The following is a 20,158-nucleotide window of genomic DNA, read 5'->3' as shown; positions in this document are numbered from 1 at the left end:
CAGAGGAAAGTCTGACGTCACCGACGGATCACCCTCCAGTCATCGCGATTAGTCTCGGAAAGAGACGAGCCGGGGTTCAGCATCCGTGCAGTCAACTAAAGCTCCGGGACACAAGGTTAGATAAACCAGCTGGCAAGGCCATCCACATTAACATGCAAACAAGTACATTAATATTTAAATCCCAACAGTATTCGAGTTTATTCGTTCAACATTATCACCGCATGAACATAATATATTACAGCACAGACACGACACATAGCCAACATGGGGTCATTCGTAGGACACGGGAGATGTGGTGCGGGGTGAAGGTCACGATGTCACGTGGTATTCCGTGTTCGTGTAGGCCACTGCGAAGACACTCTCGGCCTGGCCCTCTGTCCTCATCTTGTACTTGTGCTTGTGCTTTGTGTCGGACCTGTCGAGGACACGTCGAGTTAGACAGGAACACAGTTCTCACCACATGCATGACAGTGGTGTTCCCACAACTACTTCCAGTGATAGACGCATCTCATGTGCCTTGCATGCACCACCACATACGCGATAATGCAACCAGACAATGCTATCAATCATCTATATGCACCAATGTACTGGGAATGCAATATGGCAACCAGACAATGCTCTCCAATAATGTACATGCACCAAAGACTTTTATAATAGACAATCAGTTTGTCGTATTGGGAAATAAGGGGCGGTCGGGTAGCCCAGTGGTTAAAGCGTTCGCTCGTCACGCCGAAGCCCCGGGTATATGGGTAAAATTAGTTAAGCCCATTTCTGGTGTCACCCGCCGTGATATTGCTGGAATATTGCTAAAATTGGCGTAAAACCATACTCACTCACTATTGGGAGATATTTTTTCATGAGGGAAATTATTACTTGCCCGATAGCTTTGGCATCTTCGATTGTTTCCGGTAGTTTCCGGTTCAGAGTTTCAGGAAGAGCGAGGGCCAGCCCCCCAGCAAGGACGGCGGTAACACCAAATACCACCAGAGGAAGAGCTTGCTCGCCAAATGTACCTCCAACTAGTATACCCTACAACAGACAGGAATAGATGGACCAACACATAATGCGTGTGTAAGGATTGCAGGATAATTTCACAATCCCAGCAAGTTCGTTTCCATCTATTCACAACCAACCTTCTCCAGACAGATACAATGACCCTGTCCCACACAAATCTAGATCTCGATCAAGAGATGGGAACCAGACTGTTTGACATGGACCCTCAGTTTTAGGAAAAGCCCCCAAAGACTCCAGAATCAATCATACCTTTCACGTGTACTACATACGACGATTGTGACAATGACAAAGAAGACAACATCGCACAGATTCGTGTCCTGACAAACTCACCAAATCAGAAATGAAAGGGGAGATAACTCCGCCTATCCTGGAGAACGTCAGGTTGACCCCAAGACCGATGTTTCTAAGAGGCGTGGGGTACAACTCGGCGGTGAAGATGTAGATGACGCCGAACGCCCCTGACGACCCCATCTTTCCCACCAACGATAACATCATCAGTGACCAGTCTGCCGCTGAAACAAAGATGACGCATGTCAGACATATATCTATTACTTCATCGTAAGGCAGGAACGAAACGTCGGGAAGGCTGTGACGGTAGACTGCCGTATATCATTCATATATGTGATTGGTATACCGTTGACGGACATCTAAACACCACTTGATGCCTGATGATGATGATGACGACGACGATGATGATGATGATGATGATGATGATGATGATGATGATGTTGGAGATTTAACGAGCGCTTCCGGGAGTGCCGAAAGCCTGATGGAAATTGAATGATCTGTGATAGATCCTGTCAAATGTCAACAATGATCTGTGATAGACCCTACCCTCTTACCACACCGATACTTCTCACACTAACCACGCCCAGACTTAACACATTAACCACGCCCAGGTTTGTCACATTAACCACGTCCAGGTTTGTCACATTAACCACGCCCAGACTTAACACATTAACCACGCCCAGGTTTGTCACATTAACCACGTCCAGGTTTGTCACATTAACCACGCCCAGTTTTAACACATTAACCACGCCCAGGTTTGTCACATTAACCACGCCCAGGTTTGTCACGTTAACCACGCCCAGGTTTTAAGCTTCTAACATCAAGTATTACTGGACACACACTTTTCAAAATACACCCTTGGTATGTATTACCCTCCCTTTCTCTCTAGGACATGATTTGTCAACCCCGTCATTGTTCCGATCAACCCATCTTGCCGAGGCAAGGGAGTTAACTGACTATCAAAGTCCAGTTTCCACCCTTGCCGAACTGAGCTGGAATTTCCACGCTCAATCGTAGCGCCACCAGTGACGAAAACGAGTTATTGGTCATATTGAAATCAGATTCCATCTCTTACATCACTTGCATTTGCTTCAAACAGTCAAGACGATCTTATCGATAATCAAGATCTATATTATGATAAAAAGGGTCTTAACTCGCGAAGTGCATCAGGTCACTTCAGCACTTTGATTAAAAACATGAAAAGATTTGCCAAATATCTCTCGACACCCAATTGGCGGTACACATGCTTTGCAAATCCTGCACTCGACCGAAATCTGCACGTTGAAATCCATGTTGCTTACGAACCGGATGTGTAGATCGTTACGGGACTTTGATTGGACTATGCATAGACTCGTTGGTCCAGCCAAAATGTAACTCCGGAATTTCACCCTAGCTCGGCAAGGGTGGAAACTGGACTTTTATTGTTAGTTAACGCCCTTGCCTCGGGGAGGTGCGATCAGCCCGTAACATCGTAACTACACTACCTCATGTCAGATGTCCCTGGTGGACATCACCTTCTGGTGTTTCCCAGTTTATGCATATGCATAGTGTTCGACCCCGGTCTACCTACTTCCGCCGGCGTAGACAGCAGGGAACACGGTGAGCACACAGGCCACGCCCCCCAGGGTCATCAGGGCGCACAGCAGCATCCGACGCCCCACCCGGTCCAGCAGGAAGATAGCCAGGATGTACCCCACCGCCTCCACCAGCGCCGACAGCACGAAGTTGACGTAGATATTGCCGCTGAGGTTGGAGACGTTCAGGGTGAGGCCGTAGTACACCAGACTCGACACCATCCTAGAGACAGAGATGGAGAGTAGAGGAGCAGTGTTAATAACATCCTCCCGAGGCAAGGGAGTAACTGACTATAAAGGTCCAGTTTCCACCCTTCCGAACTAGGCTGGTATTATGGTCCAATCAAAATCGCGCAACGAAATCGACATCCGACATGGATTTCAGCGTCCAGATTTCGCCTCAACGTCTAACCAGAGCATGAAGTATATCTCGTGGGATACACTGATCAATCCTCTCTAGCTGAACATGATTAATATTAGAAGGAATATGAGCATCTTTTAACGTCACGTGTTTCTAAAGTGGGAAAACTTTAATTCTTTGTTTTACCTTATTTGTTTGATCATGTTAACAGCCTCGAGTGTAGCATCACCTTGATCCAGCAAACTTACCAGATGTAGAAGAAGATCAAGGACCGCACAGCCAGTATTTTGTAAACAGCCCCGAGTTCAGCGTCCCCGTAGTCCAGCATACTTACCAGATGTAGAAGAGGATCAAGGACCGCGCTGCCAGAGTTTTGTAAACAGCCCCGAGTGCAGCATCCCCTTGGTCCAGCATACTTACCAGATGTAGAAGAGGATCAAAGACCGCACAGCCAGAGTTTTGTTGGTGAACATCTCCTTCAGCTTCCCCTTCGGTTCATTGTCCGCCGCCTTTGTTTTTTCGTCAAACAACGTTTCTGGGAGCGTGACCTTATTGACCTTGGCGACCTTTCGTATGATGTTTTCGGCTTCCTTCAACCGGCCTTTTGACATCAACCAGCGGGGAGACTCCGGTATGAGCCTGCACAACACACACAGCATCATACTGACAGACTGCAACAGATGAGCGGCAGGCTACGGTATTATATAGGATTCTTCAGCGAAGCATACCTCTTTACTGCAGCATGCTATTATGTATTGGTAGTTAGACTACATTGTTAAGTTCTGACACGTAGTTGGACATCGATCTCAGCGCTACGACTATGGTATTTGTTAAGATATAGGAGATACGATCGTCTGGGCGCGGACATGGCTTTGTGCAAGTGGACGTATTTAGTGATGTGTTGTGATCCTGGGAGAGTACTATCCCATCTTGGACTTGTGGTACTGGATACTGACCACCAGTAGCTGAGGAAGAGGACAGCGGGCGAGGCCAGGGCGAGAACCAGGTGATGCCAGTCCCGGAGGAAGTAGGCGAGGCCCGCCATGATGACCATCCCCAGCACCCAGAACAGCTCGATCACCAGGCCGGTCCACACACGCTTGGACGGACCCACGAACTCCACTCCTGTAGCCATAGAGCAAGGGGTTACCTACGCTGTATCTTACATCAGGATTCCCGATTAGTCACTTTAAGCAGTATCGAGATCTTGTCTTCACAATCAGCAGCATTTTGACTTCATCACAACCAACGGAAGTTTCTCATGTTCACAGACATGTACCTCACAGTGCATAGGTCTTCCGTTCCAATCCTAGCTGACGCACACACAGACTTTATTCTTATCCCATGGGGACACAGTGTGCGAGCCTTTTCTTTGCGTCCCCACCGTGCTACAATAATGCTACAAGCTACAAGCGTTGTAAAACAACACAACTAACACAAAAGCCACCCAATTTAAGGCACCACATGACTTTTACACTACAAAGCCCCAAGGAACGTGGATGTCGTGATCTGTCCTACCTATAACAAATGCTCTCAGGAACGTGGATGTCGTGGTCTGTCCTACCTATAACAAAGGATCTAAGGATAGTGGATGTCGTGGTCTGTCCTACCTATAACAAAGGCTCTCAGGAACGTGGATGTCGTGGACTATCCTACCTATAACAAAGGCTACAGGAACGTGGATGTCGTGATCTGTCCTACCTATTACAAAGGCTCTCAGGAACGTGGATGTCGTGGTCTGTCCTACCTATACCAAAGGATCTAAGGATCGTGGATGTCGTGGTCTGTCCTACCTATAACAAAGGCTCTCAGGAACGTGGATGTCGTGGTCTGTCCTACCTATACCAAAGGCTACAGGAACGTAGATGTCGTGATCTGTCCTACCTATTACAAAGGCTCTCAGGAACGTGGATGTCGTGGTCTGTCCTACCTATACCAAAGGATCTAAGGATCGTGGATGTCGTGGTCTGTCCTACCTATACCAAAGGCTACAGGAACGTAGATGTCGTGGTCTGTCCTGCCTATAACAAAGACTACAGTATCGTGGATGTCGTGGTCTGACCTACCTATAACAAAGGCTCTCAGGAACGTGGATGTCGTGGTCTGTCCTACCTAAAACAAAGGCTACAGGAACGTAGATGTCGTGGTCTGTCCTGCCTATAACAAAGGCTCTCAGGAACGTGGATGTCGTGGTCTGTCATACCTATAACAAAGACTACAGGAACGTGGATGTCGTGATCTGTCCTACCTATAACAAAGGCTCTCAGGAACGTGGATGTCGTGGTCTGTCCTACCTATACCAAAGGATCTAAGGATCGTGGATGTCGTGGTCTGTCCTACCTATAACAAAGGCTCTCAGGAACGTGGATGTCGTGGTCTGTCCTACCTATACCAAAGGCTACAGGAACGTAGATGTCGTGGTCTGTCCTGCCTATAACAAAGACTACAGGATCGTGGATGTCGTGGTCTGACCTACCTATAACAAAGTCTCTCAGGAACGTGGATGTCGTGGTCTGTCCTTCCTAAAACAAAGGCTACAGGATCGTAGATGTCGTGGTCTGTCCTGCCTATAACAAAGGCTCTCAGGAACGTGGATGTCGTGGTCTGTCCTACCTATAACAAAGGCTACAGGAACGTAGATGTAGTGGACTATCCTACCTATAACAAAGGCTCCCAGGAACGTCGATGTCGTGGTGAGCCCGGCGAGAAAGCGGAAGATCATCAACGAGGTGAAGTTGAAGGGGAAGTAGTTGGCGAAGCCGGTAAGTATCATCAGGAAGAGGAACATGAAGAACGCCTTTTTACGACCGAATCTGCAACACAAAACACAGCACTTATGTCAGTTATCGACCTTAGTGGACCGCCTCCGTGGTCTAGTGGTAGAGCGTCCGCCCGAAGAGCGGACGGTCCGGGGTTAGATCCCCGGCTGCGTCATATCAAAAGACGTTGTAAGATGGTACTTGTTGTTACCCTGTCTATCCCCCAAGCACTGAGACACGGTCGGCTGTACTCACATGTCGCTGATGAAGCACTGCAGGGTGGAGCCGACTAGCTTGCCCGCCAGCACCAGGGAGTTGGACAAGGTCCGCACCAATCTGTCGCCGCACACGATGTCCAGCTGGGGAGGGGGAGGTCATGATGTTGGTCAAACAATTTGAAAACTGGCAAATTAATTTCAAAATGTCCCTTTTGTGTTTTTCATTCTGAGGCGTGTGTTGATTTGAAGCTTTTACATTTCAAGGGATTCGATAGCGTTAGCGTACTGTTCAGAGCCCACTTGTACATAGCGACCTCAGCAAATAAATTCCATTCTGTAGACTCATATCTGTGGCTGTAGATACGTGCTATTGACTCATATCTGAAGCGGTAGAGTACTGTTTTGTCCTAAGGAATCACATTCTTGTTATGACCTATTGATTTGTTTGTTGTTTAACGCCGCATTGAGCAATATTCCAGCTATATGACGACGGTCTGTAAATAATCGAGTTTGGACCAGACAATGCAGTGATTGACATCATGAGTATCGATCCACGCAATTGGGATACGATGCCATGCATCAACCAAGTAAGCGAGCCTGACCACCCGATCCCGTCAGTCGCTTCTTACGATAAACATGGGTTGCTGAAGACCTATTCTAACCCAGATCTTCCCGGGGCATTTGACTCACATCAGTGACTGTAAAGTAGTGTCGTGATATACTGACTCACATCTGTGGCGATGGTGGAAACAAAGGTCGATCTGTCATACACCCAGCTGTCACACTCGCGCTTTGTGAAGTTGTCTCCCCTTGATAAAAGTGTGGAGTCCCCGTTTGTGTAGACTTCACACTTTGAGTACTTGCCATCGGAGACGGGAATGGTGAGGTTCACGAGTTCGTGGTGGTAGCCATTCTGCACGGCGTATGTGTCGTTGTCGTAGCCGGGGATCTTACATCTGTCGCAGAATTGTCAGTCATCTTAAGGTGGAATAAACATAAGACAAGTTAACATGCATACATTTAAGGAGCGTCACTTGTGAAAGGTTGGGTGGCGAACCTTCCCATGTCGGGTTGATGGTGAGTGTGAAGCCAGCCAACTTGTGGGTGATGATGGTGAGGATAGAACTCCCCTTTGACGGGGTGGTGAGGATCGACATGAGGGTGGAACTCACCTGTGACGGGGTAGTTAGGATCGACATGAGGGTGGAACTCACCTGTGACGGGATGGTGAGGATCGACATGAGGATGGAACTCACCTTTGACGGGGTGGTGAGGATGAAGCCAGCCAACTTGTGGGTGATGATGGTGAGGATAGAACTCCCCTTTGACGGGGTGGTGAGGATCGACATGAGGGTGGAACTCACCTGTGACGGGGTAATTAGGATCGACATGAGGGTGGAACTCACCTGTGACGGGATGGTGAGGATCGACATGAGGATGGAACTCACCTTTGACGGGGTGGTGAGGATCGACATGAGGATAGAACTCACCTTTGACGGGGTGGTGAAGATCGACATGAGGGTGGAACTCACCTTTGACGGGGTGGTGAAGATCGACATGAGGGTGGAACTCACCTGTGAGGGGTGGTGAGGATCGACATGAGGGTGGAACTCACCTTGAGGGTTGGTGAGGATCGACATGAGGGTGGAACTCACCTGTGAGGGGTGGTGAAGATCGACATAAGGATAGAACTCACCTGTGACGGGATGGTGAAGATCGACATGATGGTGGAACTCACCTTTGACGGGGTGGTGAGGATTGACATGAGGGTGGAACTCACCTGTGAGGGGTGGTGAAGATCGACATGAGGATAGAACTCACCTTTGACGGGGTGGTGAAGATCGACATGAGGCTGGAACTCACCTGTGAGGGGTGGTGAGGATTGACATAAGGGTGGAACTCACCTTGAGGGTTGGTGAGGATCGACATGAGGGTGCAACTCACCTGTGAGGGGTGGTGAGGATCGACATGAGGATAGAACTCACCTGTGACGGGACGGTGAAGATCGACATGATGGTGGAACTCACATTGTGAAGGGTGGTGAGGATCGACATGAGGATAGAACTCACCTGTGACAGGGTGGTGAAGATCGACATGAGTGTGGAACTCACCTGTGACGGGGTGGTGAAGATCGACATGAGGGTGGAACTCACCTGTGAGGGGTGGTGAGGATCGACATGATGGTGGAACTCACCTTTGACGGGGTGGTGAGAATCGACATGAGGATAGAACTCATCTTTGACGGGGTGGTGAGGATCGACATGAGGGTGGAACTCACCTGTGAGCGGTGGTAAGGATCGACATGAGGATAGAACTCACCTGTGACGGGGTGGTGAAGATCGACATGATGGTGGAACTCACCTGTGACGGGGTGGTGAGGATCGACATGATGGTGGAACTCACCTTTGACGGGGTGGTGAGAATCGACATGAGGATAGAACTCACCTTTGACGGGGTGGTGAGGATCGACATGAGGGTGGAACTCACCTGTGACGGGGTGGTGAAGATCGACATGAGGGTGGAACTCACCTGTGAGGGGTGGTGAGGATCGACATGAGGGTGGAACTCACCTGTGAGGGGTGGTGAGGATCGACATGAGGATAGAACTCACCTTTGACGGGGTGGTGAAGATCGACATGAGGGTGGAACTCACCTGTGAGGGGTGGTGAGGATCGACATGAGGGTGGAACTCACCTGTGAGGGGTGGTGAGGATCGACATGAGGATAGAACTCACCTTTGACGGGGTGGTGAAGATCGACATGAGGGTGGAACTCACCTGTGAGGGGTGGTGAGGATCGACATGAGGATAGAACTGACCTTTGACGTGGTGGTGAAGATCGACATGAGGGTGGAACTCACCTGTGAGGGGTTTTGAGGATCGACATGAGGGTGGAACTCACCTGTGAGGGGTGGTGAGGATCGACATGAGGGTGGAACTCACCTGTGAGGGGTGGTGAGGATCGACATGAGGATAGAACTCACCTTTGACGGGGTGGTGAGGATCGACATGAGGGTGGAACTCACCTGTGAGGGGTGGTGAGGATCGACATGAGGGTGGAACTCACCTGTGAGGGGTGGTGAGGATCGACATGAGGGTGGAACTCACCTGTGAGGGGTGGTGAAGATCGACATGAGGATAGAACTCTCCTGTGACGGGGTGGTGAAGATCGACATGAGGCTGGCTCACCTGTGAGGGGTGGTGAGGATCGACATGAGGGTGGAACTCACCTTGAGGGGTGGTGAGGATCGACATGAGGGTGGAACTCACCTGTGAGGGGTGGTGAAGATCGACATGATGGTGGAACTCGCCTGTGAGGGGTGGTGAGGATCGACATGAGGATAGAACTCACCTGTGACAGGGTGGTGAGGATCGACATGAGGATAGAACTCACCTGTGACGGGATGGTGAGGATCGACATGAGGATGGAACTCACCTGTGAGGGGTGGTGAGGATCGACATGATGGTGGAACTCACCTGTGACGGGGTGGTGAAGATCGACATGAGTGTGGAACTCACCTGTGAGGGGTTTTGAGGATCGACATATTGGTGGAACTCACCATTGACGGGGTGGTGAGGATCGACATGAGGATGGAACTCACCTGTGACGGGGTGGTGAGGATCGACATGAGGGTGGAACTCACCTGTGATGGGGTGGTCAGGATCGACACGAGGGTGGAACTCACCTGTGATGGGGTGGTGAGGATCGATATGAGTGTCGAGCTCACCTGTGAGGGGGCACGGTGAGGGTGAAGACAGATGCCAGCGTCTGGAAGGCGACACAGATCCCTGTCAGACACACCAGGAAGTACAGTCGCTTCTGGTACGGCCCGAACTCCCCTAGTAACGCCAACACGTCGTCAAACTTCATACTCCGCGTTCCTGACCTGCTCAACATACATATAGCAGCTGACACACAGCCGGCAGAGGAGTTGTTGATATTTGATTCTGATTGTTGACATATTGTTTTGATAATTAGGTATGACATGACAAACCCTTTTGTAAATAAAAAAACTCCATCTGCTTGAATAAAAATATTTCAGCCTCAATAAAAAGTCTCGACCACAATATAGCCATCCTCATCAATACATAGTATTTCGTGAGCAAAGCCATCATCTTTGACAGAGAGCCATGACCATGAGAGACAGTATGCCAACAACGTTTGCTACAAATTTACAGTTATGACAGTAACCTAAGAAATGACGTATGTCATGGACCTTTTTAGGGGGTGGGATCTGTCTGACTGAATCTATTTTAAAGTGTCGACATGGATGCCATATTTGCTGAATACATGCCCCATTTGTAGGTGACTTAAAAGTTCTGCTTCTTGTATCTTTTGGTATACTGCCTTGAGGTGATTAAAACGTTTTGGAAAATACCATGATGTCATCTACATATATTAATATTTAAAGTCAATTCATTTCTTTAAGTGTTTGAAATGGTTTGCTAGAACGCCATAGGAGCATTTTTTTTAGGCCGAGGGGGAGGCGATTCCATTCAAATCGCCAAGGCCAACTTGTGTTTTGTATTTGGATGGAGTGGTACTGCAAAAAGCTACTAGCACAATCAAGGACATTCTAAATGTTGGCATGGCGGTCGGCAATATACGGCATCTTCAATACGTGACAGAGGGGAAAATGTATAAGTTTGGTAACTGCATTGAGGCGTCTATTATCTACGTCAAGGCGGTAAGAGCTATCCCGCTTTTTAACCATGGCAACGGGAGAGTGCCATTCAGAAGAACTGGGCTGAATGATATTGGCTTCTTACATTTCATGCACCTGTCTGGAGCAATCTACCCTGATAGCTGCGTTTTGTTTCTACAAATGGGGCTTGCGTCACTTATTTCTATTTTGTGATGATGTAAGTGAGCATGTGAAAATCCTGATCAATCTGAGGCAAAAACTGATATTTGGGATAGGACAAATGCATTTTACTGTATATTTGTACTTTCAATATTTTCACCATTTTTAAAAAGCATTTGAGGACGAAAGCTCCATGACTTTCAGGGGTATTGTTATAGTGCAAACCACTTCAATAGGTTTCTTTATAAACTTCATTTATCAAAAATACCTAATTGTTTCAATATGCTTCCAAAGTGCAAAGAAATTCTATCTCCTTTTTCTGTTTAATGTTTAAGTCAAACATTCAGCGTATCCCCTCTAAGCATATGCCCCCTCCGGGCAGGACCCTAATCCCCCCTAATCCCCAGCGGTATCTGTAAATGTCAATTAACACCTCCTTACGTCGCTGGATCTCAGGTATGGTCTTTTATTATATAAAGATTCTTTATCATACTGCTATTTTCACTGTACTGTTTAAAAATCACCTTCCTCTGTACGTAAATACACAACGCCATTTAGAAAGTGCTCGAATGTTAGAAATGTTATATCTGGGATAACACTTTCTTAGTAAAGTACAGATTCTCGTACTTTTTTGGCCTGAGTCCCGTCCGGGATTCAAACCCACATTGCAAGGGTGAGGCACCTAATCGTCAGGACACAAAGTCAGCAATCTAACCCAGCGATCTTGCTTAGCTTTCGCTAATCAACGTGGAAAATCAACTCGTAACAGAAATTGGGCATCTGAATAAAATTGGCTGAAAATGCTACATTTGACAGAGTACATTCTCCACTCAGTCAGCTTCGCGCGGAATCATTGCGCATTCAGTAATTATAACACAGAGTTTGACGGGAAATATTTATTGAGTCTCTAAATGGGAAGCAAATCAGTGTTTTGAAGAAATCACAATCACTCTTGATGCCAATCGCTCTTTATACCGAGAGGGGGGCGGACGGGTAGCCTAGTGATTAAAGCGTTCGCTCGTCACGCCGAAGACCCGGGTTCGATTCCCGACATGGGTACAATGTGTGAAGCCCATTTCCGGTGTCCCCCGCCGTGATATTGCTGGAATATTGCTAAAAGCGGCGTTAAACCAAACTCACTCACTTATACCGAGAGGGTAACGAAGAAATCAAGCGCTGGCTGGGAGCAGTTTGGCAAAGTTGCTTGTCATATATCAAAAAGTCACAAGATTCAGAACCAGAAATAATGGCACACAACAACAGCGTATCTCAATATGCCTGGCGGCGGACATCTTACATGTGTACTCTTTCACTCTTCTGTCGGCAGTAACTAGACATACGACAACGCCCATTTCGATGTCTCCTATTCCCAGACCTATAAATTCCGGTAGTCTTAGTAGACGTATACTCTTCCAAAAAAGAAACGCAAAGCCAGATTTGTGTGAGGTAGGGAAATACATTTATACGAGGAACCGTAAAGGCATTGAGCAAAAACATTGTGGAGAGAACACTTGGTGATTGCAGTCATCTCAGTTATCGGTACATAGGCAAAGTCCAAGGTGAAGGTCAGCTACCATCAATGACGCGTATGTCCCCCTATGGAATCGATAGCAGCCTGATATATCTTGCCCATGGAAGAGACAAGTATGCGAATCACATCCTGGTGAATGGTAGCCCACTCGCCCTGCAACGCAAAAGCCAACTGCTGCAACGACACAGGAGCTCTATCGGGGTCAAATCCGGGGATCTGGATATGGACCAAACCTGTCATGCCATGATTGGAGAGAGGCGTCCACATCATAACGCTACCACCACCAAACCTGTCCACTTCCTGTATGCAGTTTCCGGCGTAACGTTCTCCCCGACGTCTGTAGACCCGTGATCGCCCATCCCCTCGACGGAGGAGAAATCTTGATTCGTCGCTGAACCAGACATCTCTCTATCGCAGTTGAGGCTATACCTCAAACTTTTTGAAAGTGCCCGAATTGAAACAGTTCTCATTGCGTTGTATTTGGGCAATGAAAGCAGTCGTCTACTATTTTAGATACTAGTGTGGTGTGTAAACGTCCAGCCCGCGGACGGTGAGAGTATGTTATAGAAACATTTGGACATTTCTGTAATGTTTTGTCTTGTGGGTTGTAAATAAGGGGGCAGTGGCGTGTTTGCGGGACACATACGCATTTGCATCACCTTCATGTAAGGATCGCTCAGTATTCCCGATTCCCTGCCTAGCCCATCTCAGAAGCTTGACCACTGTCGCCGCCGGGTGAATATATCTATTATTATCACTGACTTTTGCTATCACCACCATATTCTTGTATTTGATACTGTCCACTGCCATTATATTATTCATTGCCATTGAATATTATACTTCCACTCTGTTGTTTACTGCCATTATAAATGCTGTGCAGCAGTGTGTGCTGATTTGTAAACAAAGTGAATTTTGTAATACATATGTTGATTGTGTACCACTTGTTGGTTGTTTGTTGATTTCACACTCAGTTTTTTTACGTACCGTTCGCTGTGCAGAGTTGCTTCCCTTGGGCACGCCAGAAACCTATGATTGTGGGTTCGAATCCCGGTTCGCCCCGATTATCTTTCTAGGTTTGTCAGCACCAAACCCGTGCTCGTAGGTTTCACCGAAGTGGTAAACGTCTGAGACCCGCATCATTTCGGGCTTTCCTCCCACATTAAGATGACACGCCGTGATATAACTGGAATACTGTTAAAAGCGGGGTTAAACCCAACTCACTCACTCACTTTTACGTACAGATTTCTGGATTAACATATTGTTTCAATTTGGGAATCGACACGTAACAACATAGAGTTTGGTGTCCACAACGCTAACAGTTTTCACATATAGTTTGGTGTCCGCAATCACTCTCCGTAAATGTGACGACGTTACTGACCTTACATCTGACGACATCACTCTTCCTACTCCTGATGAAAACTCTTAATATCAATGAATTAACTTTATTGTTTTGACTGAGGTTGAAAGTAACCATGTCTGATGAGATGGACGTTTTAAGTCCACCACCAAAGATACAGGTAAATCTGCAAACAGGCCACATGGCGTTGGATATGTAAAGTTATATCAGCTGATCGTGTCGCCTTCCCCGTTATTTCACCTGTCTTGTTAGCTGATGGGCATATCTAACAGTGACCCAGTTCACTACACCACGAAGCAAATAACTCCCTCCCCACTCCACACACAGACACACACACACACACAGACAAACAGTCACACACACAAACAGGCATGAACATACACACACGGACACATACATACAGACACACAAACACGACACACATACAAACACATACAGACACACACACATAACACAGACACACAAATACACATACACACACACGGACACACACACACACGGACACATACATACAGACACACAAACACGACACACATACAAACACATGCAGACACAGACACACACAGTCACACACACAAACAGGCACGAACATACACACACGGACACATACATACAAACACACAAACACGACACACATACAAACACATGCAGACACAGACACACACTGTCACACACACAAACAGGCACGAACATACACACACGGACACATACATACAGACACACAAACACGACACACATACAAACACATACAGACACACACACATAACACAGACACACAAATACACATACACACATACAAACACATGCAGACACAGACACACACTGTCACACACACAAAGAGGCATGAACATACACACACGGACACATACATACAGACACACAAACACGACACACATACAAACACATACAGACAAACACACTGTCACACACACAAACAGGCATGAACATACACACACGGACACATACATACAGACACACAAACACGACACACATACAAACACATACAGACACACACACATAACACAGACACACAAATACACATACACACACACGGACACACACACACACGGACACATACATACAAACACACAAACACGACACACATACAAACACATGCAGACACAGACACACACTGTCACACACACAAAGAGGCATGAACATACACACACGGACACATACATACAGACACACAAACACGACACACATACAAACACATACAGACAAACACACTGTCACACACACAAACAGGCATGAACATACACACACGGACACATACATACAGACACACAAACACGACACACATACAAACACATACAGACACACACACATAACACAGACACACAAATACACATACACACACACGGACACACACACACACGGACACATACATACAGACACACAAACACGACACACATACAAACACATGCAGACACAGACACACACTGTCACACACACAAAGAGGCATGAACATACACACACGGACACATACATACAGACACACAAACACGACACACATACAAACACATACAGACACACACACATAACACAGACACACAAATACACATACACTTACACGGACACACGCACACGGACACACACACACACGGACACATACATACAAACACACAAACACGACACACATACAAACACATGCAGACACAGACACACACTGTCACACACACAAAGAGGCATGAACATACACACACGGACACATACATACAGACACACAAACACGACACACATACAAACACATACAGACACACACACATAACACAGACACACAAATACACATACACTTACACGGACACACGCACACGGACACACACACACACGGACACATACATACAGACACACAAACACAGGCACACATACAAACACATACAGACACACACACACATAACACAGATATACAAATACACATACACACACACGGACACACACACACACACACACACACACACACACCTCGCCCTCCATACCTCGCCCACCGCCTAGCTCATGGTGTACTGCTGTCATCCTTCTGTCATCCTAGATAAACTAGATAAACTAGATGAAGCCAGAGACCAAGAAACAAAGGCATGTCAAGGGAAACGTGTACGATAAATTTTAAACGATTGGATCTTCAACAAAATAGGAGCGTTAACTAGATGTTCTGCAACGATATAAAACTCTCCATTCCCTGGAATTGTTCTGAAGAAGGGCTGCCCCGTCACTATTGACACTGAACTAAATGCCTGGCTGCATGACAGTGCGAACAATCATCATCATCATCATCATCATCATCATCATCACCACCACCACCACCACCACCATCATCATCATCATCATCATCATCAACATTGTTTCTTGCATTTTCTCTTAGAAACTATAATCAACAAGATGGCGGCAAACATTTGACAAAATATTATCAGAGAGATTGTAGACATAGTTTCACTCACTTCGATGTTTAGACAACTCTGGCTTCAGCCCGGCTCGTGGGAGGCGACACTGCTGCTCGCTGCGGATCACCTGCGTTCTACTTCCAGCCAGGTAGACCTCGAGAGTACAGAGTCACCTGAGCACCACTTCCAGCCAGATGGACAGCCAGGGATGGGGGCAGTGGGAGTGGGGTGTGGGGGTTGGGGTGGGGGGCACTGTATCAAGGGGCGTGTTTAGCCGAGGTTATTTGTTTAGGGGGGATACAGTATCATCATATCGTGGTGCAGTATATCTCAGTTGACCCCAGGTGTGACTGTACACACACCATTACCATACGCCCGCTTACAGCCGGACACGGCACACAGGGGACCTCGTACAAGACACCCTTTGATTATAAATATTTGTCTACACTAAGTATTTACACAAACACTGGAAGCCGGACGAGTATTTCGATTCCCTACATGGGCACAACACGAAGTGAAATCTTGATGTTCCTACTGTGTTATTGTTTGAATACATTGGTTATACTGAGTTGAGAATGACATTGCAGTGTATCCTAGTCCAATGACAAGGGCAATGATAATTTAGCGGCTGCGCATGCTTGGGTGCTGAATATGGCGTATTATACATGGAAATTATTATTGTTGAATATTACTGAATGCAGCTATTTCACTTGGTAACCTTTCACTCACTCTTGTGTAAGTGAAACCCCATAGTATAAAGGAACATAGCAAGAAGAAGTGCTACTACCGTCAGGGTGACAGCATGTACGTAGTCACCCCTTGTCACGTACCTATCATCCTCCACCATCTGCTTAACTTATACATACAGAGATCTGCTCGAACATGTCACGTCATTCAGGGATGTGTCCCAACATCCCACGTCATACAGGAATGTGCCACAGCATCACACGTCATACAGGGATGTGCAAGAACATCACACGTCATACAGGAATGTGTCCCAACATCACAAGTCATACAGGAATGTGTCCCAACATCACAAGTCATACAGGAATGTGTCCCAACATCACACGTCATACAGGAATGTCCCACAACACCCCACGTCATACAGGGATGTGCCACAACATCACACGTCATAGAGGAATGTGCCACAACATCCCACGTCATACAGGAATGTGCCACAACATCACACGTCATACAGGGATGTGCCACAACATAACACGTAATAGAGGGATGTCCCCAAGCATCACACGTCATGCAGGAATGTGCAAGAACATCACACGTCATATAGGGATGTGCAAGAACATCCCACGTCATACAGGAATATGCCACAACACCACACGTCATACAGGGATGTGCCACAACATCCCATGTCATACAGGAATGTGCAACAACATCACATGTCATACAGGGATGTGCCACAACATAACACGCCATACAGGAATGTGCCACAACATCCCACGTCATACAGGAATGTGTAACAACATCCCACGTCATACAGGAATGTGCCACAACATCACACGTCATGGAGGGATGTGCCACAACATCCCACGTCATACAGGAATGTGTAACAACATCCCACGTCATACAGGAATGTGTAACAACATCCCACGTCATACAGGAATGTGTAACAACATCCCACGTCATACAGGAATGTGCCACAACATCACACGTCATACAGGAATGTGTAACAACATCCCACGTCATACAGGAATGTGCCACAACATCACACGTCATACAGGAATGTGCCACAACATCACATGTCATACAGGAATGTGTAACAACATCACACGTCATACAGGAATGTGCCACAACATCACACGTCATACAGGAATGTGCCACAACATCACACGTCATACAGGAATGTGCCACAACATCACACGTCATACAGGAATGTGTAACAACATCCCACGTCATACAGGAATGTGCCACAACATCACACGTCATACAGGGATGTGCCACAACATCACACGTCATACAGGGATGTGCCACAACATAACACGTCATACAGGAATGTGCCACAACATCACACGTCATACAGGATTGTGCCACAACATCCCACGTCATACAGGGATGTCCCACAGCATCCCACGTCATACAGGGATGTGCAAGAACATCAAACGTCATACAAGAATGTGCCCTAACATAACACGTCATACAGGGATGTGCCCTAACATCACACGTCATACAGGGATGTCCCTAAGCATCACACGTCATACAGGGATGTGCCACAACATCACACGTCATATAGAAATGTGCCCTAACATCACACGTCATACAGGGATGTCCCTAAGCATCACACGTCATACAGGGATGTGCCACAACATCACACGTCATACAGGAATGTGCCACAACATCCCACGTCATACAGGAATGTGTAACAACATCCCATGTCATACAGGAATGTGCCACAACATCACACGTCATACAGGAATGTGCAAGAACATCCCATGTCATACAGGAATGTGCCACAACATCACACGTCATACAGGAATGTGCAAGAACATCCCATGTCATACAGGAATGTGCCACAACATCCCATGTCATACAGGAATGTGCCACAACATCACACGTCATACAGGGATGTGCCACAACATCACACGTCATACAGGAATGTGCAAGAACATCCCATGTCATACAGGAATGTGCCACAACATCACATGTCATACAGGAATGTGCCACAACATCCCACGTCATACAGGGATGTGCCACAACATCCCACGTCATACAGGGATGTGCCATTACATCAAAAGGAGCACATGGATGTTCCAGAACATCAGACGTCATACATAGATATGGCACAACATCTCACATCATACAGGGGTGGGCCCCAACATGACACGTCATAAGCCCTACATACATGGTACACAGAGGTCCACCGTACTGCACACACATTTACCCTCAGGAATCAATAGCTAAACTACTACTGTGCTGAAACGGAAAATAAATGTAAATTAAAAACAGAATTTTGAGCCTGTCTCCCATGCCCCATAGAATAAATTAATAAAGGAGTCCAACTCAAGTCTATAATGATCAGAAGTCCGATGCCTCAGCTCCAGGATTAAGTATTGTTATGGGCTCCATTTGGATTGCAGACTAAATGCCAGTCTACAGAATTGTGTTTATATATTACATGAAAGATAAGCTTCAAGGAGTTAGATTTCAATGTCTGCATTGACCCCCAGTTACACAGCGTTGTGGACTGAACGAGTGGGTGACGTGGCGAGGGTTGATGACATACATGAGACCCTGCTGCTCCGGAAGATAAATGACCCGACACTCGAGTTTCTCATGTTAGCATGATCCCTATGTATAGCTGGAGTGAGTGAGTGAGTGAGTGAGTGAGTGAGTGGGTGGGTGAGTGAGTGAGTGAGTGAGTGAGTGAGTGAGTGAGTGAGTGAGTCATCGACTGTTTTCGATTATCCGCGGAAGCGGATCCCACGGGGCGTAGAAGGCAAGGTAGTCAACAAAGTAGCGGTGAATATAATATGAATTGATCACTGAAAATCAGATGTGACTGAATAGTAAATGTCAGATGCAAAGTCACTTTTAGTATCGATCTGTCATTCAGCTACCCGTCTTTAATAATATTCTTTATCTATTTGTACCTGAGGCCCATATACAAAGTGTACAAAGTATACAAAAATACAAAATATACATCAAGGGTGATGGTGGTTTATCATATGTGCATATATATATATATATATATATATATATATATATATATATATATATATATATATACACACATATATATATATATATATGAATATACATACACATGTACACACATACATGCATACATACACACACATATATATATATACATTCAGTGATAACAGATCAGTAATTAATGATAACATTCTCTCCTTAC

General features: G+C 46.6%; 1 protein-coding gene across 1 annotated transcript; it reads right to left on the bottom strand.

The window, feature by feature from the left end:
* Nucleotides 1-16,475, bottom strand: LOC139474378 (organic cation transporter protein-like). The gene is made up of 11 exons (XM_071257363.1): nt 16,345-16,475; nt 9,942-10,100; nt 6,945-7,170; nt 6,252-6,355; nt 5,896-6,050; nt 4,194-4,362; nt 3,658-3,876; nt 2,873-3,099; nt 1,345-1,526; nt 878-1,029; nt 1-415 (listed from the first exon to the last, which is right to left on the bottom strand). The coding sequence occupies exons 2-11, from the start codon at nt 10,082-10,084 to the stop codon at nt 310-312; spliced, it is 1,683 nt and encodes a 560-aa protein (XP_071113464.1). The 5' UTR covers nt 10,085-10,100; nt 16,345-16,475; the 3' UTR covers nt 1-309.
* Between the last annotated feature and the right edge of the window lie 3,683 nt (nt 16,476-20,158).

This window comes from Haliotis cracherodii, unplaced genomic scaffold (genome assembly GCF_022045235.1).
Source record: "Haliotis cracherodii isolate W230 unplaced genomic scaffold, xgHalCrac1.p SCAF_3, whole genome shotgun sequence".
NCBI classification, from domain to species: domain Eukaryota; kingdom Metazoa; phylum Mollusca; class Gastropoda; order Lepetellida; family Haliotidae; genus Haliotis; species Haliotis cracherodii.
Note: the sequence above shows the minus strand (reverse complement) of the source record. Positions and strands in the feature narration are given on the sequence as shown.

What these genes read in the sequence shown, in the direction of transcription:
- LOC139474378 (XM_071257363.1), bottom strand. Translation starts at nt 10,084, where the DNA reads ATGAAGTTTGACGACGTGTTGGCGTTACTAGGGGAGTTCGGGCCGTAC. An exon ending in CTCACCGTGCCCCCTCACAG is followed by an intron (nt 7,171 to 9,941) that starts GTGAGCTCGACA and finishes ATTCTGCGACAG; the next exon opens with ATGTAAGATCCCCGGCTACG. An exon ending in CAGTGCTTCATCAGCGACAT is followed by an intron (nt 6,051 to 6,251) that starts GTGAGTACAGCC and finishes TTTGTGTTGCAG; the next exon opens with ATTCGGTCGTAAAAAGGCGT.